Raw genomic sequence first — 23009 nt, 5'->3', positions numbered from 1 at the left:
CCAAATCGCAGTGCTTCTGGAAAGGGGTCATCTGGGATTTTTTTTTGACCTTATGTGATAATAATAATAATAATTTTGGTATTTGTTAAGCGCTTACTATGTGTCAAACACTGTTCTGAGAGCTGGGGGAGATACAAGGTAATCAGGTTGTCCCATATGGGGCTCACAGTCTTAATCCCCGTTTTCCAGATGAGGTGACCGAGGCACAGAGAAGTTAAGTGACTTGCCCATAGTCACACAGCTGATAAGTGGAGGATCAGGGATTAGAACCATGACCTCTGACTCCCTCGTGATGACAGATTAGAATACAGACATTTAGTAAGAAACAACGGAGGCAAATGAGAGAGGAGGAGCATGAGAAAAAAAAGCATTGTTTTTCTTTCTATAGAAGAAAAATTCCCTGAGTGAACACATTCGCCTCTCTGCCATCATCCCCAGGGTGAAAATATAGTTCTGTCCATCTCAAAGTGCAATTTGGAGGAATTTGAAGTCTCTTAACTATTTAAGATATGGTGGGTGTGCAGTATGCTCCTCTCATAGCCAACCCAAGATAAGACACCTGATCAATGCTCAGTGATCCGAGGGCGAGGCAAGCACTTAGGGAAATATCCCCGCGGTTCTTAAACACGAGGCAGCCATCATCATCATCATCATCAATCGTATTTCTTGAGCGCTTACTATGTGCAGAGCACTGTACTAAGCGCTTGGGAAGTACAAATTGGCAACATATAGAGACGGTCCCTACCCAACAGTGGGCTCACAGTCTAAAAGGGGGAGACAGAGAACAAAACCAAACATACTAACAAAATAAAATAAATAGAATACACATGTACAAGTAAAATAAATAAAATAAAAAAATAGAGTAATAAATAAGTACAAACATATATACATATATACAGGTGCTGTGTGGAAGGGAAGGAGGTAAGATGGGGGGATGGAGAGGGGGACGAGGGGGAGAGGAAGGAAGGGGCTCAGTCTGGGAAGGCCTCCTGGAGGAGGTGAGCTCTCAGTAGGGCCTTGAAGGGAGGAAGAGAGCTAGCTTGGCGGATGGGCAGAGGGAGGGCATTCCAGTCCCGGGGGATGACGCGGGCTGGGGATCGATGGCGGAACAGTGAAGGATGCCTGCGGAGACCACATGGTGAATTTGACAGCGGAGCAGTGTGGCTCAGTGGAAAGAGCACGGGCTTTGGAGTCAGAGGACAAGGGTTCAAATCCCTGCTCTGCCAATTGTCAGCTGTGTGACTTTGGGCAAGTCACTTAACTTCTCTGGGCCTCAGTTACCTCATCTGTAAAATGGGGATGAAGACTGTGAGCCCCCGGTGGGACAACCTGATCATCTTGTAACCTCCTCAGCGCTTAGAACAGTGCTTTGCACATTATAGTAAGCGCTTAATAAATGCCGTTATTATTATGATTATTCCGTTTTAAAACTCCCAGGCCCGCTGGCGATCCCACCACGGCCCACGTGCCTCGTCTGGCATCATTTAGTCCCCCTTACAAACGCATAAAGCTTAATGTTCTCTTTCAATCAACTCTGACTGGGAATCAGATTTTTTTTTTCCCTTCCTTACGGACCCTCCCCCTGCACTGTTTGAGAGCGGAAGGGAAAAAAAATAAGAGGGGTGAGGGAGGGAGGGAGGGAGGGCATATATTACTGCCTGCAGGTCTGAGCCAGGGAGCAAAGCAGAGGGGGTAAGGCGGTGGCAAAGCAGCAGAAGAAAGCCGTTCGGGACAGGTCTACTCAGCCCTCGGTTTCTTTTTGTTCTTTCTCATTGTGTTTCATTTCCTCTTCCATTTCATTCTTTCAATACTGCCACCCTATGGGGCCTGCCTTTTTTTTTTCTTTTTAAATAATAAAACAAAGTTTTCCCCTCCTCCCCCCTTTCTTTCATCATTTGCAGGGAATTGTGTGTGCGTTCTTTTTGTCTTTTTTTTTTGTTTTAGCTTGTCCCAGGGAGGCTGGAGCGACCGGGCCTTTCCCATCGCCCCTTTTAGGAGTTTTCTTCCCCACCCTGGAAGGGGGATTTAGCCGGGGCGAAGGCCGGCGGGTTTGGGCTACTGAGTGGTAGAAGGGGAAGATGCTCCCGTCTGTCCCACTAGCCCCCAAGGGTGGGGAGGATGGAGGCCACCCCCATTCCTGGTGGCTGGTCCTTTCGGGAGCCCACAAGAGGCTGGGGGCAGGGGGGGGGCGACCCAAGGAGGTAAAGGGCAAAAATTGGGCAGAGGTACCACCTTCTCCTCCTGTGCATGTGCAGCATCTAAACCTCCCCACCTCTTCTCCCCTTGGTGCGCATCCCGGCTGCGGGAGCTCCTAACGCGTGTTTGGGAGGGAGTGTGGATAATTATTATTATTATTAATAATCATAATCATAATGATGGCATTTGTTAAGCGCTTACTATGTGCAAAGCACTGTTCTAAGCGCTGGATGGGGGTGGAAGAGTAAATGTGTGTGGGTGAGTGGGTGGGGATGGTTCAGCGCTTAGAACAATGCTCGGCACTTAGCGCTTAACAGATACCATAATTATTATCATTATTATTAGTAGTAGGCGTGTGTGTGGATGGATGAGTGTATGTGTGTGTGTGGGTTTCAGTGCTTAGAACAGTGCTCGGCACATAGTAAGCGCTTAACAAATACCATCATTATTATTACTATTAGGCGTGTGTGTGGATGGATGAGTGTGTGTGTGGATGAGTGAGTGTGTGTGGATGTTTCAGCGCCTAGAACAGTGCTCGTCACATAGTAAGCGCTTAACAAACACCATCAGTATTATTACTATTAGGAGTGAGTGTGTGTGTGTGTGTGTGGATGAGTGAGTGTGTGTGGATGGTTCAGTGCTTAGAACAGTGCTCGGTACATAGTAAGCACTTAACAAATACCATCATTATTATCATTATTATTATTGTTAGGCGTGTGTGTGGATGGATGAGTGTATGTGTGCATGTGTGTGTGTGGATGAGTGAGTGTGTGTGGATGGTTCAGCGCTTAGAACAGTGCTCGGCACATAGTAAGCACTTAACAAATACCATCATAATTATCATTATTATTAGGCGTGTGTGTGGATGGATGTGTGTGTGTGGATGAGTGAGTGTGTGTGGATGTTTCAGCGCTTAGAACAGTGCTTGGCATATGGTAAGCGCTTAACAAATACCATTATTATTATTATTAGGTGTGAGTGTGTGTGGACGGATGAATGTGTGTGTGGATGAGTGAGTGTGTGTGGATGGTTCAGCGCTTAGAACAGTGCTCGGCACATAGTAAGCGCTTAACAAATACCATCATTATTATTATTATTATTAGGCGTGAGTGTGTGTGGATGGATGAGTGAGTGTGTGTGGATGGTTGTGTGTAAGTGTGAGAGTGTACGAGCGTGTATGAGTGTGTATCAGTGTGTGTGAGTGTATAATGATGGCACTTGTTAGGCGCTTACTATGTGCTAAGCACTGTTCTAAGCGCTGGGTGTAGGAGTGGGAGCGTGTGTGTAAATGTGTGTCCGTGGGCCCCCGATTCTCCCTCCCTCTCCCTCTTGCTTTTCTTCTTTTCTCTTTCTCTCCCAGGCCTCCAAACCACCGGCCCGACCCCCTTATATAGCGCTCTAAAAATAACTCTGGGCTCCCCTGCCTTGTAAGGGAGGAGGGGGCGGGGCCTGTTCGAGCCCCCCTCCAATCGGCGCCTCGCTCTGCGGCCCGGCCCCGCCCCCGCGCCCGGATCGCCGTCGCCGATTGGTCCGCAGTAGCAACCCGAGCCCCGCCCCTTTCCCTTATATGGTCACGCACCGCCTTAATGGACGGCGGCCGCCGAAAATCCCACGGCTGCGCGGAGGGGAGGAGGGAGGGAGGAGGGAGAGAGAGGGAGGAGGAGGAGGAAGGAGAAGAGGAGGAGAATGAGGAGGAGGAGGAGGAGGAGAAGGGGGGGAAGGGGGGATCTCCAAACTAGTAGGGATAAGGGTGGGGGGTGGGGAGGGAAAGGGGGGAAAGCAATCGCGAGAAACATTGCAACCTCCCCAAATCAAGAGCCGGCGATGCAGAAATAGATGGCAGTTTCGTGTCAGTGAGTTTGCATCCTCCAAGAGCCGGAGGGACCCCGAGCCCTGGAAGGGAATCATTGCCTTGACTCCAGGGGAACTGTACATGTTGGATGCATCTCTCCATCCCCTCTCACTCTCTCTTCTCTCCCCACCCCTCTCCCTGCCTCCTGCCTTGATTTTTTTTTTTTTGGAAGTGGGACCCAAACAAAAGGGACCCTGGATTTATGCTCGTTTTTGTGTTTTTTTCCGGGTGAGACAGACAGACAGGCAGACAAACAAACACAAACGGTGCTGGGGGAGGGCTTTCCCTCCTGCTTTGCCCAGCGGCAGCATGGATGTGTTGGCTAGTTATAGTATATTTCAGGAGCTGCAACTTGTCCACGACACCGGCTACTTCTCAGCTTTGCCATCCCTGGAGGAGAACTGGCAGCAGGTGAATGATTTAAATTACTCGTGTAAATCTTGTAGCGGCGGAGATGCAGGGGCTGCGTTGATGTGGGCTTTGTTGGGTTTTTTATTTTGTCTTTCTGCCTTTAAACGTGTCTTCTTTTTTTTTTTTTTTCCTCCCCGCCTTCGTCTTCTTTTTCTTCTTCTCCCCAGTGTGCCCAAAGGAGCAGTCCGGGCAGAGACCTGTCTGCCTTCAATCATAAATACACATCTTTACACTCTCGCACCGTACACTCGCCGGATTCCGGTTCAACTTCTTGCGTTAGGAAAAGCGGAGACGGTCTCTATTAGTGGGAAGTGAAAAGTAGATATTAACGGTTTAGTGGCTGGTTTAAAAACCCTCCGGACCCCCTTTCAACCGAGGTTGACAGCAGGCAGGTAGACAGAGGGCTAGATCATGCTGTGGCCAGGTGATTTTAGTGTGTCAATAAAAATAATAGTTGGGTTTAGAGCTGGGGAAGCGGGGGAGGGGAGAGAATGAAAGCGAAAAAAAAAGATGCTCAGCAAGATATAGAAGTGACCGGGGTTGCTCACTTATTTATTTATTTATTTTTGACTTAAGGTGCTTTCCTCAATGCATTCTGATGCACCCAGAAACGTGCTTTTTTGCTGCATTTTTTTTTAGCAACTCGCACGCGGCTGGGATGGGGGGGTGGAAAGGGGGAGGTATCCTTTCTTTGGACTGAAATGGATTTGATAGAAATGGATTTGAGGGAAGGAAACCATCTCCGGAGTGAGGCCCTGGGAGGCGAGGAGTCAGTAGGGCCCTTGCCCCCAATCTCCCATCAGAAGCACGCCACATTCTTCAGGATCCAGAAATTGGCTTGTCAGGAGAAAGCGTGGATCAGCTGAAATCTTGGTTCTGCAGCTGTTAAGGGGTTAGAAGGGGGAGGGGGGGGGTCACCCTTCTGAGGAGATGATGGGGATGAGAGAGTGGCTAAACTAATCCCTTTCTGCTAGAAAACGGGGACATCAGCAAACCCCCAAAGCCAGGCCCACGTTCCACATGTCGAAGCAAAGTTAATACTCCTGTCTTTCCTAGCGAACCCACTTACCGCTAGTAATAGATGTGTGAGGAAAGGCATGTGGTTGCTGATATAACTTCTGTGCTCTATATGACAGTAACTAGTTCAGGCTATTGAGCTGCTGGATTTCTCCTTAAAGATATCCGGAGCTGACTCTCCAGTGTCAATCAGACTCGTGGTTGGTAGTTGTTACTGCTCTACCGAATGAGATGGTGTTTTGGAGAAGAGAAGTTTTACAGGAGGTAGAAGAGGAGCCCATTTTGTATTATGATTGTCGTACTCTGGTTACTCAGTTGCACCACTATTAAATTTGGAAAGTTTTCCTCTGGGTCTTGGTATGCGTTGGTGTGTGTGCATTTGTGTGAGCCATTGGGGTTTCTCTCTCTCTCACACACACACACACACACACACACACACACACACACACGCAACTGTTCCTCGCACATGTATTTGACTTTCTACTTTCAGAGGAAAGAGTGCCACACATCCATAAGGTTTTCTTTACTCACGACGGGTCTGAAAAAGCAGATTTATTCAAAGTCGATTCCCTCTCCCCCCCCTTATTGTTATTGATAATCCCTCTGTCTGACAGCATTGTTCTCGTTTGGTTTCTTTTATATTATTAATCGACCAATTAATGTGATTTTATGTTTTTTGAGTCCCTCGTTTAATTCCTCCTGTCTGGGGCTGTTGAATCAGCTGCATATTAATAACAGTCTAGACAGTTTAGTGAGAGAGGGAATCTAGTTCTGTAGCCAGCGTGCTGCAGGCTGACAATAAACTGTGATATTCTGCTTCCCTAGTACAGAGGGGGAGGAGAAAGGGAAGTGGTTATATATATTACAGTCCTGCACCATAGATCAAAACAACAAACTTGTCGGGTTCGAGTTTTCACTGTAGTGCCCAGGCTTCAAGGAAAGCAGCCCAAGAGGGCAACCCCTAAGCCTCGAAGAGACCAGGGTTGATGTGACCTATTGTGTAGAAACATAAAAAAATCAAGTGTGGATTCCCTTGTCAACTTCCAGTTTAGCCTCTGGATTTTCCTTCCAGTGGAATCTGTTGGCCCAATGCCACGGGCCCAAGACTGGTTCTTTCCCGCGATTCACCTTTGGCACCCTGTCCAGTTTCCTGGCAATCACATCTCTCTGTTACCCCTTTCTCACCCGCCTCCCCATTCCTTTTATCACGTGTTCATAATCCAACACTAAATCTGACCAGAGGGAAAGGAAGCTTTGTTCCATTACAAACAAGGCAATCCCCCGAGGAAAGCTCTAGTACCGTGCCCTGTGAGCTCAACCGAGCTTTGTAGAGGTGACTTGTAGCTCGGAGGTCAGATTCCCGACTCGACCCTAAGCCTCTTTTCCTTCTCGAGCTCTGGTCTCCCGTCTTGTTGCTGCTCACCAGGGCCCAGCGTTCCAGGTAGCCATTTGGATTTTGAAATTTTGAACGCTGATTGCAGGACGTCTCAGAAAGCGTTGCAACACATGTCCGTTCAAGAATCTAGGCTCTTTGGCCATTTTCTTCAGGGAATCCATGCAAGAGGAAGTTGTGTGTGCGGGCTTGTGTGCATGCGCACGCTAGTCTAATCCGTCTTCGAAGTTTGAATGGGGAAATGGTGCTCCCAATTAAACACTGAAAAAGGTCCTTGGTCTTGGAGGGAGATGAGCGAAAAGGATGAACGCTGCATAGTTTGATCTAGTTTCAAGAGAAAAGTGGGTTGGGTGATAAACCGACAAGCATCTGTGCATTTGAGAATGGAATCCACCTATTTAGAGGCTTGTTTTTACACCAACAATATGGTGCAATGTTTCTACGTAATCTTCAATGGACCTTGCCTTTACCATGAGTTCTGGGCCCACAGTTTTAAGTCAAAGTGAATGAATCGCTTTAGGATGATCTAGACCTAGGTTCTTACTGCTTACCATGACATACTATGAATTATATTTTTAAGGAAACTGTCATTTTAGGGAATTTAGCTGACACATGGGACTCCTGACTGGGATGGCCATTTGTCCGGTTTTATAATGGACTGCCTGGTTTTCAGCTGGCCTGTCCGCTGTTTGGAAATGATCTGGTTCCCAGTGCCTTAATGTGAAGTCTACCTACTTTCCATCTGCTGCAGCTTCTGCTGTTGCGTTTCATGGCTCAGAAGCGGCACCTGTGTTCAGAGGGATCCACGAGGGGAAACACAATGGCTCTGGAGCAGTTTTTGGGGGGAGGGGTGTTGGGGGACATAGGAGAAATCACAGCCATGTGATGTCACATAATGCTGTGTGCTTGTGTAGCATGCGTGATGTCATCTGTGTCTCGGGGTCTTTTTCTTTTTTTTTTTCTTCCCGGCCACCCTATTTCCCGAAAAAACCCTTGGAGAAAGTTCTAAGAGAATAAGAGGTGTAAGCAGGGAAGGGCACAGGGGGCAACTAAAACTGGTTTGGCTTGAACTTAGGTGTTCCCAGAAATCTGCTGCTCAGATTGGGCTCAGTATCCAACTCTGAGAGAAAAGTGTTAGTAGCATTTGCTGATGACAACTCATCCTTCAGGGGTTCCAGTGGTGCTGAGAGCTTGAATATCCTGATTTACATTCCTTCTGTCTGCGGTGATTCATTAAGTTAGGAGATAGCAGGGGGGAATTAGGCTCTGAGTCTTAGTTGACCCCAAGTTTGCTTTCTGCCATCTAGAATGTAGGGAAGACGATTATGGCTTTCTGTTGGTCGTTAATGCTGATTCATAATGGGCAGATGGGGACAGTTTCAGGCCACTTTTCTCCTTTAGAAAATTTTCCACTGCTCTGGAAACAAATAAATCATTGAACGTTCCCTCCCCACCCCCTTTCCTCCTTGCGTTAGTCTAATGGCATACTTGGCTACTGCGGGAACTAAAGCATCCCTGTAATATTGCAGTTTCATCTTGGTTCCAGCCACCCTGGAACACTTGATAGAAGCACCTTTGCTTCAGGATGTTCTCTGGAGGACGACCTACATGAATGGTTACCTTCTGAGAATAACCTCGTGGTACACTGGCCTGTGAGCCTTACACCCCCTTCCCTCCCCTTACCCGTGTCCACGGGTGCTGAAACAGCCGGGTACTATCCTAGAAAGACGGAATCAACTGACGGTTCCAGCCCCAGCTCCATCTCTGTCCCCGATTTGCAGAAAACCTCGTTATGAATTGTAATTTCTTGGCAACCGCATGGCCAGGGTGAATTTGTAGACACAAAGGAGCCTTGCAAACCACATTGAAAGCGTAAAATAGCTGGCGTGTGTGTGTGTGTGTGTGTGTGTGTGAGAGAGAGAGAGAGAGAGATGGAGAGAAAGAGACTTGTGCAATCGCTCTTCAGCTACGAGAAAAATATTTCTTCATTTGAAATACGGTGATTTTCAATGTTTAAGAATGTAGAAATATTCTTTACTCCTTGGTTTTTTCTTTAAAAGAGTCAATGAGAAAAGGTAGGGGTTTTTTTTTATAGTGGAAGATCCTGATTGTGTCATCAATCAAGTGCCAGGCCTTTGTCTAAAAATCCATCTGGACTTTTCTTTTATTAAAAGACTCGATGTGTGAGCGGAAGAGGATTCAGCTAATATCCAGTCATCCTGTTTCTTATTTCTGTTCCTTTTAAAGAAGTGAGTAGTCAGGCAGAGCATCGGACCGGGACTGGTGATTTAATCCGTAAGGCAAGGGTGCATGGAAGGAAACCTTAGCTTTTGTAATTAAGCCAACATAATTTCTATTTGCCATCCAATTAAACAAGGGAAGACACCTGCTTAGAGGGGAGTGTGACATCCGGGCTTCATCTCTTTTAAAGAATAGAGCCGAAGATGTAGTGCGACAGCTTGTCAGGGGCCGTAGACATTCAAGTGCGAGCTGTTCCTCACTCCTGCCTTGGCGGGGAGTTTGGTCATGGGGGTGGAGATGGAAACCCTAAAGTGAGGATTCCGTGGTCACTTCTGCCTTCCATGTTTTGCGCCCAGGACAGGCTCGTTGTCCCCCCTCCCCAGTTTCTTCCTCAATTCCCACACTTTTGGATCCAAGTGTGTGTGTGTTTTGAAAACTTCAGGCCCCAGGGGCCAAGTGAGATTGAGAGACTAACTCTGATTTCCAAATTTGTTCCCAGAGGAGGGCATCACCTTACAAGTGATTTTCTTGAAATGTCCATCTGGAGTCACCACCGGACAGGGTCAGTCCATTTCCAGAGTTTTGCCTGATTTGTGTTGTGGGGCCTTTGAGTGTGTGTGTATGTGTGTGTTGGGATTGGCTTGCTGAAAATTTAGGACAGCTCCCCATCTTAAGTTGGAGCTGGAGCAATGGGTGGAGTTCACCTTTTAAACAAATCCTCTTTCTTTAAGGGTTCAGCCGGAATCTATAGAGCTGGGGCTTCGTGCAAGGAAGTGAAGGTGTTTCAAAGTTATAGGATGGGAATATGGAGACCGGGCAGGCATTAGACCGATCCTAGCTCCAGGCAGATGGCAGCACGACTAGATTTAGTCATTCCCTTTGATGTGTGGTGGAACTTCGGGTTTTTCATTTCAGGTGGATGCTTATCCTATTTTCCCTGACACATTCAAAAAACACCTAGTAAAGGGTCCGTGTTTAACCCAGGCAGGAAAATTCTCATTGTAACGGCACAAATTCATTCTACCGGCTCATGGTTGACCGTAAGCAAATTGTCTTCAGCCCTGATTCTTATCCATAAATTGTAGCCATAGTATTTAGAAGTACGGATATTTAAGTAGGTGGTGCAAGTTTTCTGTTTCTTTTCTGTCAAAGACAGAAGGATGTATGTGTCAGGGGTTGGGAGAGGCCTAGGGGAAGGGCCTGAACCAGTCTCCCAAACATAGAAGAGGCTGTGCTACCCAACAGTCATGGGGTAGACTGGGCTTTCCTGAAAAATCGATTTTTCCCATTGGATTAGAAGATCCTCGAGGGCAAGGATCCTGTCTACCGACTCGACTGTACTCTCCCACGCTTAGATGCCCACTTCCCATTTTGAGTGTGAGGGTGAACGGGGGCAGGAATTCATTCAGTCTTATTAAGTGCTTACTGTACTAAGCATTGGAGAAAGTACAATACGACAATAAATAGTGACAATCCCTGCCCATAACGAGCTCACATTTTGAGTGGAGCCGGGGCCGGAGAAAGGGCAGGCTTCATAGACCTTTTGGACCTTTTGAGCACTGATAGGAAGTTGAGTCTTATCAGAGGCCCAGGATGAGCAAGTCTGGGAGTCCAGTTCAAAAAGCAGTGGGGGCAATCACTCCTGTGTATGGGTTCCCATTGCTCCCAAACACTGACTGCAGTGCTCCTCACCTGGTAGGTGTTCAATAAATAGTATTGATTGATTTTCATTTTTTAATCATGTGGTAACCTGGAAAATTTACACCCTCCAGAAAACCAATTCCAGTCAGTTCCAGTAAGCAAGAGCTGCTGTGTGAGTAATTCCGAAGGGGAGGAAAGGAGGGAGAGAGGGAGCAGTGGTTGGGTAGAAGAGACACCGAAACTTCATATGGAAAACATCAATCCAGAAATTGCTTTGACTCTGACATTTTGCCAGAGAAGAGTCTACATTAACTCTTTGATGGAAAAAGAGCCCCAGTCCATGAAAATCTTTGGGGAGGCTTTTAAACTTCTGTTGGGGATTGGATGAGTGGGAAGTCCCTGAGACTGAATGACTCCCTTAAAAAACAGAGAAAAAACCCACAAAGTGGAATAAAAAACATATTACATCTTTTATTAATAACAATAATTAAATAATAATTGTGGTATTTGTTAAGCAGTTAACTATGTGTCAGCATTTACCTGTTCTAAGCACTGGGGTAGGTCCCACATGGGGCTCACTGTCTGCTGTGTGACATTGGGCAAGTCATTTCACTCCTCTATGCCTCAGTTACTTCATCTGTAAAATGGGGATTAAGACCGTGAGCCCCACATGGGACAACCTGGTAACCTTGCATCCCCTCCAGTGCTTCGTACAGTGCCTGGCACATAGTAAGTGCTTAATAAATGCCACACTCATCATCATCAAGTAAGTGGGAGAACAGGTATTGAATCCCCATTTTCCAGCTGAGGAAACTGAGGAATGGAGAAGTTGATTTGCTCAAGGTCACACAGCAGAACAGTGGCAGAACCAAGATTCGAACTCAGGTCTGCTGACTCCCAGGACTGTACTCTTTCCATTAGGCCATGCTTCTTCTCGCTATTTCATGGACTGGGGCCTTTTTCCATTAAATAACATTACAGCTATTAAAACCCCCCTCACTGTCCCTTGCTTTTAACACTCTCACTCACCATTCGTGGGTGAGACTTCAGCTTTCTCTATCTTCAAAGGCCTCCTGAAATCCCTTCTCCAAGAGGCATTCCCTGATATTTTTTTTTTCCCCAGGTCATATCCTCTCTATCACCTCAGCACTTGTGCACTCTCAGTTTTCATTGCATTTATGTACTCATTTGTTTTCATTTTCTACCATTTAAGCCTTTATTTACTTATCCAACTTTCTATTCTCACTGATTGTAAGTTGTTTTTGGGTCTCCTCCTCCCCCTCCCCCCACCTTTAGACTGTAAGATCTTTGAAGGCAGCAGTGGTATCTTTTACCCCTACAGTGCTTTGTACAGAGGCACTCAATTATAACAATAAAAATAACTGTGGTCTTTAAATGCTTACTATGTACCAACCACTGTACTAAGACCTGGGATGGATTCAGGATGATCAGGTAAGATACAGACCCTGTCCCCTTGGGGTTTACAGTCTAAGAGGGAGAACCTGTCTACATGTTTTGTTTTGTTGCCTGTCTCCCCCTTCTAGACTGTGAGCCCTTTGTTGGGTAGGGAACCATCTCTATATGTTGCCGACTTGTACTTCCCAAGTGCTTAGTACAGTGCTCTGCACACAGTAAGCGCACAATAAATACGATTGAATGAATGAATGAGAACAGGTATTTAATACTCATTTGTACAAATGAGAGAAGTCAGGCCCAGAGAAGTTAAATGACGTGATCAAGGCAACACAGCAGACTAGTAGCAGAGTTAGTACCAGAACCCTGGTCTTCTGACTCTCAGGCCTGTGATCTATCCACTAGACCAAGCTGCTTCTCCACTTCTCAGTAACTGCTCAGGATTGATCGATTGAAATGGGAAGTATCTGCATCTGAATTGATGAATAAGATTCCTTTCAGGGACCAATAAATGGAACCACGCTGATGCTTACAGTGGTCTCTGCCCTGAGGTGAGGGTGGGAGGGGGGAAGCAGAGATGAGATTCCACCAACTTGAGCTTTGATGCCTCTCTCCATTAGTCCGGGTGTTTGCTCTCTGATCACTGTGAGATCCAGGTCTGGAGTGAAGGCAGAGGGGATTGGAGTTAAGTGGTTCTAGGTGTCTACCTTCAAGGTATCTTTCTAGTTGTTTCCGGGGGTCAAGAGTTTAGGAGCCAATGAGCTTCCAATGCCAGATGGATCCTTGCTTGAAGAGTTGGTCCTGGTTCATGTTGGCAATTGGTCTAATGAATTCTGGCCCTGGGATTGTACGTTCAATGCTACTCGCCTGTCCAGTGATGATGATGATGGCGTTTGTTAAGCGCTTACTGTGGGTGAAGCACTGTTCTAAGCACTTGGGTTGGGGGGGATACAAGGTGATTAGGTTGTCCCACATGGGGCTCACAGCCTTAATCCCCATTTTACAGAAGAGGTAACTGAGCCACAGAGAAGTTAAGTGACTTGCCCAAAGCCACACAGCTGACTAGTGACGGAGCCAAGATTAGAACCCATGACCTCTGGCTCCCAAGCCCCTGCTCTTTCCACTGAGCCATGCTGCTTCTCATATACAGTGTGCTTCTCTGCACACAGGAAGTACTCAGTAAATACCACTGATCATGAGGATTCTAGCTCTGTTTTATTGTACTCTCCCAAGCACTCAGTACAGTGCTCAGCACACAGTAAGTGCTCAAATACCGTTGACGATGTGGATTTCAACTCTGCACACAGTAACCACTCAGTAAATACCACTGATGATTATGATTCCAACTTGGTTATGTTTTACTCTACCAAGCACTTAGTACAGTGCTCTGCACATGGTAAGTGCTCAATAAATGCCACTGATGATGAGGATTAGAATTCTGTTATATGGTACTCTCCCAAGCACTTACTACAGTGTTCTGCCCACAGTAAGCACTCGTTCAGTACTAGTAATCGTTTGATTACTGCTTCCTCCTTTTGCTCCCACCCTGCATCATTTTCAGTTGATCTGTTTGCCTCTGCTCCTCAAAGATCTCCTGGCATTTTCCTTCCCCAGGCCAAATTCAGTCTCTGGTATCTTTGCTTTTTCTTCAGGAGAGCACTTCAGACTGAAGTTGGTTCAAGTAATTCATTCTCTCTGGGCACTCAGCCCTGCTTTTCCACTTACCCCAGACCTCCTTGTGGTTTTAAAGAGGTGGACTCCAGCATTGATATTTCTTGGATGCTGCCAGACATGCATTAGGGCCTTGCGTCTCTTTGGTTTCTTATTATCTGGGTTTAGTCTCACGGGCTGCATCTTTGCCTGCGTTTGGATAAGGGCAAGTGTTCTTGCAAGAAGAAAATCAGCCAGCAAAGTCACCGTGGAGTTAATGGAGTTGAAGGGGATTTGGACAAGTTGGCTGGTTGAGAATTAGGCTGTGGGTAGACTGCAAGCGCTGAAGTACAGTGCTCTGCACACAGTAAGCGCTAAATAAATACCATTGATTGAATAAGCTCATCCTCTAGACTCGTGTGCTCATTTTGGGCAGAGAATGTGACTGCTAACTCTGTTATATTGTATTCTCCCAAGTTCTTGGTACAGTGCTCTGCACACAGTAAGCGCTCAATAAATATGATTGTGAGGTGATCCGTACCAGAAGGTCATAGGAAGTCTTGTTTCCAAGACAATGTGCAGGCAGGTGAAACCCTAAATGTATGTTATGGGAGGTGTTATGGGAGGGGTCAATCTTTGTAAAAAAGAAAATGTTTCTGATTGGCTGGGGAGACTTAACCAGAGAATGAAAATATTTATGGTTGAATCATGCTTTTTGGGAAACCCTTAAGTCCTCAAAAAAATGGAAATTAGTCATGGCGAAATGTACTCCGTTATGCAGGAACCCAGACTCGACTTCCAGATCCCTGTGAGCAGGAATTAGGTGGATCAGGGTCTCAGATCTGCTACTGCCATTGGGGGTGGGGAGAAAAGGTTCTCCCATCTGACAGGAGCAGATGAGAAAATGTATTTTTCATCTTTAGAGCTCAGTCTGCAGGTGGACGTGTTTGGAGAGCCTGCCAGAGTTCGATGCTCCTGGTTTGAGTTGGAGCAATGCGTGACAAAATCAAAGATGGTGAGATTTTCCAAACCCAGGCACACTTGCAAGATTCCCCCAGAACACATCAGCCAGATCAGTTGTTGTACTGTACTCTCCCAAGCGCTTAGTTCAGTCCTCTGTTTACAGTGAGTACTCAATAAATATGATTGAATGATTGAATCAATGAACAGGTGTAAAGTTCAGCCTCTGCACTGAATCCTTAATTTTAGTGAGGTGGGCTATTTCCTCTTGCCTTCTGCATATCTGCCCTTTTATCAATACTGTCTGATCCTTTTCTATGGTATTTAAGTTTTATTATGTGCCAGGCACTGTCCTAGGTGCTGGAGCAGATCCAAGCTAATCAGGTTGAACACAGTCCGCGTTCCACGTGGAGCTCACAGTCATAATCCCCATTTTACAAATGAGGTAACCGAAGCACAGAGAAGTGAAGTGACTGGCCCAAGGTCATACAGCAGACATGTATGCCTTCTGGCTCCCAGGCCTGTATTCCTTCCATTTGGCCACGCTGCCTTTCATGCTGCTTCCCATGTTCCTTTGGCTGAAGAACGTGTCTATCAACTGTATCGTATTGTACTCTCCCAAGTGTTTAGTACAGTGATCTGTATACAGTAAGCGCTCCATAAATACCACTGAAGCCTTCACTGCTGCCCTTTCAACAAATGTCCCCGGGGGCCGTGGAGCAACAGCAGAATTTCCTCTGCTCAAGCTCTTCTGAGGAGCTCAGAGTAATTTGGTATGTGTCTTTTATTCATCCACCCATCATCTCTGTCAATTAGGGAGAGAGAGGATATTATTCCCATTTTGCTAGGGGGGGGCAATTGTGAAATTAAATGTCTTTTCCAAGGTTCCACAGCTTGTAAGTGGGAGGCACAGCTTCTTAGCTGCGGCCTCCTTACCCGGGTGTTTGGGAAGAGGTTTTTTTTGCTGGTTTTTTTTTCTTTTGGTCTAGAATGTTTAAAAGCCAGAGGAATTGTAAATAGGTAACTTACCTTAGGTGGCGGAATCTATTAGCAGAGCGGTTGCCTGAAAACTGAGCAACAATAGGTTCTTTAGGTCCCTCCCTCCTTTCTCTCTCCCTCCATCTCTCTCTCCCCCCTTCTCTCTCTCTCTCTCCTTTCCTCCCTCCTTCTCTCTCCCTTCCTCCCTCCCTCTTTCTTTCTCCCTTTCCCTCTGTTCCTCTCTCCTGTCAACCTATCCACCCTTTGTCGTGAAGCATCTACTGTGGGCAGAGATCTCATCTCCGTTGCTGTTGACCCCTTTCTCACTTGCTTTCCTTTCATATCCAACAGACTACCACTCCCTTATCTTCAAACCTCTACTAAAATCATATCTCTTTCCAGAAGCCTTCCATGACTAACCCCTCATTTCCCCACTTCTTTCTCCCTGCCCTCTACATTGCACTTGTGTCTGTACCCCCTAAGCACCTTGATACTTACCCCATCCCTACAGCCCATATGAACAAATCCTTATATTCTGCTGCTTCCTCTGTCTGTATTTTATTTTAATGTCTGTCTCTTGTGTAAGCTCCTTGAGGACAGGGTTAAGGTCTGCCAACTTTATTACATTGGAGTGTCCCAAGGTACAGTGCTTGGCACATAGTAAGTGCTTAACAAATACCATAATTATTATTACAGTGAGTTGCACACAGTAAGCACTCAATAAATACCGTTGCTTGATGTCAGAACACTGTACTAAGTGCTTGGGGGACTACAATAGAGTAAGTTAGACATGATCTCAGTCCTCACTGAGTTTATACCCTCCCTCTCTTTGTCTCTCCCTCTCTGTCTTTCTCCCTCCTTCTCTCCCTTCCCTATCCCCCCTCTCCTCCCTCCACCCCCATTCTTTCTCCTTATCCCTCTTCTTAGTTACTGCTTTTGCTATTTCTTGTAGCTTCAAGCCAGCTTTTCAAGAGCCAGAGTTAAACCTATATTCTCCATAATGCAATACCGGTTCCTATACCTAGTAGCATACCTAATGGCTCAGCTTATATCTGCTCATAAGACTGAATGAGGTTTTATGAAGTCCATAAACATCTCAGATAGGATTTTTATTTCATTTTCCCCTTCAAATAAGACATAATGGAAACACTCACATACACAAGGAATGTACTTTTCATGATAAAGTGGGGGATCTTGAATTGGCCCATGAAAAGCAATAATTTGATGTGGCTCATGTTAGGAGTGTATATGGGGGAAAGGAAGAAATATACACATCACCATAAAACTAAGAAATGATTTTCAAATATTTAAGGTTTATCACTACCTAAGGAGAGATTGATTGTACACTCATAGATACCGTCCCTGAAGTCGCCTTCTCATTGGTGGATCTGGTATATGTGTACGTATGCCCAGAAAAGAGAGATTGGAAAAAACCTAGCAAACCCGTGGTCTAATAGGATTGTTCCATGAAACAACCTTTCTGGGTCTTTGTCTGGTTTAATTTGAAATGTCTCACGGGAGAGTGTGCCCACACTTCTCTCGGATTCATCGACTCTACCTTGGGAAGATCATTTCACATTTTAATTCAGCTCACTCTTAGCAGTTTATCCTGAATCGGGCTTAGTTCATGCAGTAATTCATTCATTCATTCAATTGTATTTCTTGAGCGCTTACTGTGTGCAGAGCACTGTACTAAGCGCTTGGGAAGTACAAGTTGGCAACATATAGAGGCGGTCCCTACCCAACAGCGGGCTCACAGTCTAGAAGGGGGACACAGACAACAAAACAAAACATATTAACAAAATAAAATAAATAGAATAAATATGTAGTTGTCCCCTGCCGTCTCCCTGCCCTCCCCTGCCCCTGCCACCCAACTTTTTTCTTTTCCAAATTTATCCTTTCTCTCATACTGGCATTCTTCAGTCCTAGACTGAGAAGTAATAATAATAATTGTTGTATTTGTTAAGCGCTTACTATGTGCCAAACACTGTTCTAAGTGCATGGGTAGATATAAGGTAATCAGGTCAGCCACAGTCTCTGTCCCATGTGGGGCTCACAGTCTTAATCCCCATTTTCCAGATGAGGTAACTGAGGCACAGAGAAGCTGAGTGACTTGTCCAAGGTCACAAAATGGAGCTGTGGCAGGGCCGGAATTAGAACCCACATCCTTTGACCTCCAGGTCTGGGCTCCTTCTGCTAGGCTATGTGCCTTCTAATTGCCTCTACCTTTGTTCATGTTTCCCTAAATAAAGCTCTGGGGTTAGAAAGCAGAATGTGAGGTTTCGTCTTGTCTCATTGGCTCTGTGCCAAGTGGCTACCTGGAAGCAGCATTTGGCCACTGTTGTCCACCACCCACACTGCTACCCGCTGCTGGACACAACGAGGAGCAGGGGTGGGAGGCCCTCATGAAGACTCCAGATTCTCTTGGGCCCACCCACTTCAGCAAACAGTAGTATTCATTGAACATCTGCTAAGTGCAGAGCACTGTACTAAGCACTGGGTTGGAGAGTCCAGTGGAGTTTTGGTAATAATAATAATGATGGTATTTGTTAAGTGCTTACTATGTGCCAAGCACTGTTCTAAGCGCTGGGATGGATACAAGGCACAGAGGCACAGAGAAGTTACACGACATGCCCAAAGTCACACAGCTGACAAGTGGTGGAGCTGGGATTAGAACCCATGACCTCTGACTCCCAAGCCTGTTCATTCATTCAGCGCTTAGAACAGTGCTTTGCACGTAGTAAGCGCTTAATACATGCCATCATTATTCATCCAATCGTATTTATTGAGCACTTACTGTGTGCAGAGCACTGTACTAAGCGCTTGGGAAGTACACGTTGGCAACAAGGCTCTGAGGCACAGAGAAGTTACGCGACATGCCCAAAGTCACACAGCTGACAAGTGGTGGAGCTGGGATTAGAACCCATGACCTCTGACTCCCAAGCCCGTTCATTCATTCAGCGCTTCATTCATTCAGCGCTTCATTCATTCAGCGCTTAGAACAGTGCTTTGCACATAGTAAGCGCTTAATACATGCCATCATTATTTATTCATTCAATCGTATTTATTGAGCACTTACTGTGTGCAGAGCACTGTACTAAGTGCTTGGGAAGTACAAGTCGGCAACAAATAGAGGTGCTCCCTACCCAACAGCAGGCTTACAGTCTAGAAGGGGGAGACAGACAGCAAAACAAAACATGTAGACAGGTGTCAAAATCGTCAGAACAAATAGAATTAAAGCTCTATGCAAGTCATTAACAAAACAAATAGAATAGTTAATATGTACAAGCCTTTGCAGGCTCTGGAACTGGACAGGGGCTTATCTGGTGTGGGGTTCCCCTGTTCTCTTTCCATTAATTAATTCATTCAGTCATTTATTGAGCGCTTACTGTGTGCAGAGCACTGTACTAAGCGCTTGGGGAGTACACATTGGCAACATATAGAGATGGTCCCTACCCAACAATGGGCTCAGCCATGCTGCTTCTAGGCATGATCCTTGCCCTCAAGGCGCTTGCAGTCTATAGATCTTGGCCAGGAATGTCCAGTCATGGCTGAAGCCACACCAGCAACAACCAGTTCCTCCTCCTTGTCAGTGTCAGCTTTTGCTGTGCTTCTGTCAGGGCCACCACCATGGCTGAGGGGTGGCAGAGAAGGGAGATATCCCCCCTTACCTGCTCTCCTGCCCCATCTCCGGTCTCCACCCTTTCCATCGCTTTCCTCTCCCTCTCATCCCTTCTTTTTTTCTTTCTACTTTTTCCCTTTTCCCCTTCTTCCCTTCCCCTATCTCCTCTTTCCTTTTTTCATCAGACTGTAAGCTCCTTATGGACAGGGATCTTGTCTACCAACTCTGCTGCATTGTGCTTAATACAGGTGCTTAGTGCGAGGGAAGCAGCATGGCCTGGAAATCAGAGGACTTGGTTTCTAATCCTGGTTCTACCACTTGTCTGCTGTGTGACCTTCGACAAGTCATTTAGTCTCTCTGGGCCTTAGGTAGCCTCATCTGTAAAATGAAGAGGCAATACCATTTTTCCCTCCATAGACAGTGAGCCTGGTGTGGAAGAGAGGGTCTGTGTCTGATCTGTTTTTTTGTGTCTACCCACCAGTTAATGATGGCATTTATTAAGCACTTACTCTGTGCAAAGCAATGTTCTAAGTGCTGGGGAGGTTACAAGGTGATAAGGTTGTCCCACGGGGGGCTCACAGTCTTAATCCCCAGTTTACAGATGAGGGAACTGAGGCACAGAGAAGTAAAGTGACTTGCCCATAGTCACACAGCTGACATTTGGCAGAGCCGAGATTTGAACCCATGACCTCTGACTCCAAAGCCCAGGCTCTTCCCACTGAGTCACGCTGCTAGTACAGTGCTTGGTACATAGCACTTAACAAACACCATAGCTGTTATTATTATTATTATTCATAAAGTTCTCTACACGCAGTAAGCACTCAATAAATACCTTTTCTCTCTCTCTGCCCAGTCCTCTTCACTAAGCCAATCTCCCTGCCCTCACCATGCCATTCTCCTCAGATCTGTTCACGTTAGGTGAAGCAACTCTATTGGCTGGGTAATTTGTCTCCAGCATCATAAATTAACGACTTTTCTCTCTACGTCATATCTTGAGTCTTCTGAGTTATGCAGTCCCATCTCTTGTGAGCTATTTTAGGGTTTTGTTGACATGTCTAAGTCAACTAAGTAACTATGCCAAATGTTGACTTAGTTCGCCAGTCAAACAGAAATTCCACTCCTCAGATGCTCTATGCCTTTGGGGATATGTGCTGTCTTTGGCTTATCTCTGTGTGTTTTTGTTTCATTTGGCGACTCATCTCAGAACCGCTCAGCCTCCCTCTGCCGTTTACTAAATATAGGGAAGATTAGCCCCCTCTCGAACTTGGATTTTCCCCTCTTCTCAGAGAAGTGGGCGGCGTATCTGCTGAACCCTGGGCATTTCCCCTCAAAATCTCAAACTGATTTGCCTTCCTATTGCTACCTTCCTGTAAGGCCTCACAATATCTTTAAATATTTCCTTTCTCGTTGAACGTCTTTTTAGGTTATATTTTCCATGATGGGGCTCATTTTTGCCTGAAGCACTCAGGTTCTGTTTTAGGTTGTAGTCGTTTGGTTTAAAAAAGACCATGCCAAGGGGTTGCTTTAATCCTCTTTTCTGTGGATAGAAACCCTTGTTAGTTTCCTTTGTATCCAGGATCATTCACTGCCTTTTCTCACTCAAGAATGGCTATTAATAGGGCTTGCCAGTGCTCATCTTTCTAGCTTTGATTTGGTGTTCCTCAAACAAACTAGATGGATTTCCATTTGTCACTATCATTTCTGCCAGCTTTCAGCCCAGTGACACAATGTGAATTAATGTGGAAGAGGAGGGTAAGTAAAATGAACTTCCTCTGTGCTCTGTAGAACAGCCCTGAGAAGGCAAATTAATTTCAGTTCTCACTCCAGATGCCACGGACCTATTCTGATTTCCTGTAGTAATTTTTCCACCTGGACAGTATGTGGAATGCCAGGCCTGGAGCAAGTGTATTTTAAATGATTTGAGAGACATGAGGAGGCAGCATATGAGCAAAGCAGAAGGAAGGTTAGAAGGTTCAGGGGGTGAGGGGGCACCTTAATCTTCTTCTCCCCTTCCTTGTGTCTGTGGGGCCTAATAGAAAGAGCTTGGGCCCGGGAGTCAGAGGACCTGGGTTCTAACTGTGGCTCTGCTGCTTGTCTGCTTCGTGACCTTGGGCAAGTCACTTAACTTCTCTTGGCCTAAGTTACCTCATCTGTTAAACGGGAATTAAGATTGTGAGCCCAGTGTGGGAGACAGAGACTGTGCTCAACCAGATTATTTTGTGTCTGTCCCAATGCTTAGTACAGTGCCTGGCACAGAGTAAGTGCTTAACAAATACCAAAAAGAAAAAAAAAAACAATCATTGGTATTTATTTAGTGCTTACTGTGTGGAGAGTACTGAATGTGCTAGGCACTTGGGAAAGTACAGAGTAGGTATTGAGGAGCCCTGCCCAGAAGACTTTTATAGATTAGAGGGAGAGACAGCAATTAAAATAAATTCCATATGGATTTGTACTTAAGTCCTGTGGGATTGTGGGATGGGTGAGTATCAAAGTGCTTAAAGGGAGCAGACCCAAGTTCATAGGCGAATGCAGATGGGAAGGCTAAGACAGGGAAGTGAGGGCTTAGCCAGGGAAGGCATCTTGGAGGAGATGTGACTTTTAATAAGGCTTTGAAGGTGGGGAGAGTGATGGTCTGTCAGCTATGAAGGGGGAGGGCGAAGTAGGTGAGGGATCGGTGGTGAGAGAGAAGAGATTGAGGTCCAGTCAGTAGGCTGGACTTAGAGGAGAGAAGCAAGTGGGCTGGGTAGGAAATCAGTGAGGTAAAATAGGAGCGGGTGAGCTGATTAGGTGCTTTAAAGCCACTGGTAAGGAGTTTCTGTTGATGTAGAAATGGATGGGCAACCACTGGAGATTCTAGAGGAGTGGGGAGATGAGGACTGACTTTTCTTAAAAAAATGAACTGGGCGGCAGAGTGAAGTAAGGACTGGCATAGCGAGAGATAAGATCAGTGAGCAGGCTGATGCAGTGGTCAAGGCAAAATAGAAATTCTTCAGCCAGGGTAGTAGCTGTTTGGATGGTGAGTAGAGGGCAGATTTTAGGAATGTTGTGCAGGTGGAACCAACAGGATTTGACGGCGGACTGAATACGTGGGTTAAATGAGAGAGATGAGTTGAGGACAATGCCAAGTTAGCAGACTTGTGAGACAGGGAGGATAGTGTTGGGGTCTCGAGTGATTGGAAAGACAGCGGGAAGGCAGGGGAGGGTTTGGGTGGGAAGAAGATGAGTTCCCTTTTGGACAGGTTAACTTTGAGGTATCAGCGGGACACCCAAGTAAAGATGTCCTGAAGGCAGGTGGATATGTGAGACTACAGAGGAGGTGAGCGGCCAGGGCTGGAGAGGTAGATTCAGAAATCGTCCTCAAGGAAATGGAAATCAAAGGTCTGGGAGCAAATGCATTCTCCAAGGGAGTGGGTGTAGATAGAGAGTAGAAGGGGACGCAGAATTGACGGAAGCCACTGAACCAGTCCCTTAAACCCCTGTGCCTGCAGCCTCTCCATCCTGTGATGGATGAGTGGATGGATTTTCCGGGTGGTATGCCTTTCTCTGTGGAAACCAATCGCTGGGTTTAGAATTATACGGCTCTCCTTGATGCAGGATCGCCTTCTTGCCGAACTCTGCATTAAGGGGAAATCACC

At 46.2% G+C, this 23009-nt stretch overlaps 1 protein-coding gene across 2 annotated transcripts in view; it reads left to right on the top strand.

Moving 5' to 3' along the window:
- Positions 1 to 4095: 4095 nt before the first annotated feature.
- The window catches only part of KLF7 (Kruppel like factor 7), a 136967-nt gene continuing 118053 nt past the window's right edge, over positions 4096 to 23009 (top strand). For both annotated transcript variants that reach the window (XM_038749181.1, XM_038749182.1), the window contains exon 1: positions 4096 to 4459. In XM_038749181.1, coding sequence (XP_038605109.1) covers positions 4130 to 4459 — 330 coding nt within the window. In that variant the 5' untranslated portion in view covers positions 4096 to 4129. The remainder of the gene's footprint in view (positions 4460 to 23009) is intronic.

This window comes from Tachyglossus aculeatus, chromosome 7 (genome assembly GCF_015852505.1).
Source record: "Tachyglossus aculeatus isolate mTacAcu1 chromosome 7, mTacAcu1.pri, whole genome shotgun sequence".
Classification (NCBI taxonomy): domain Eukaryota; kingdom Metazoa; phylum Chordata; class Mammalia; order Monotremata; family Tachyglossidae; genus Tachyglossus; species Tachyglossus aculeatus.
This window is presented reverse-complemented; position numbering and strand designations above follow the sequence as displayed.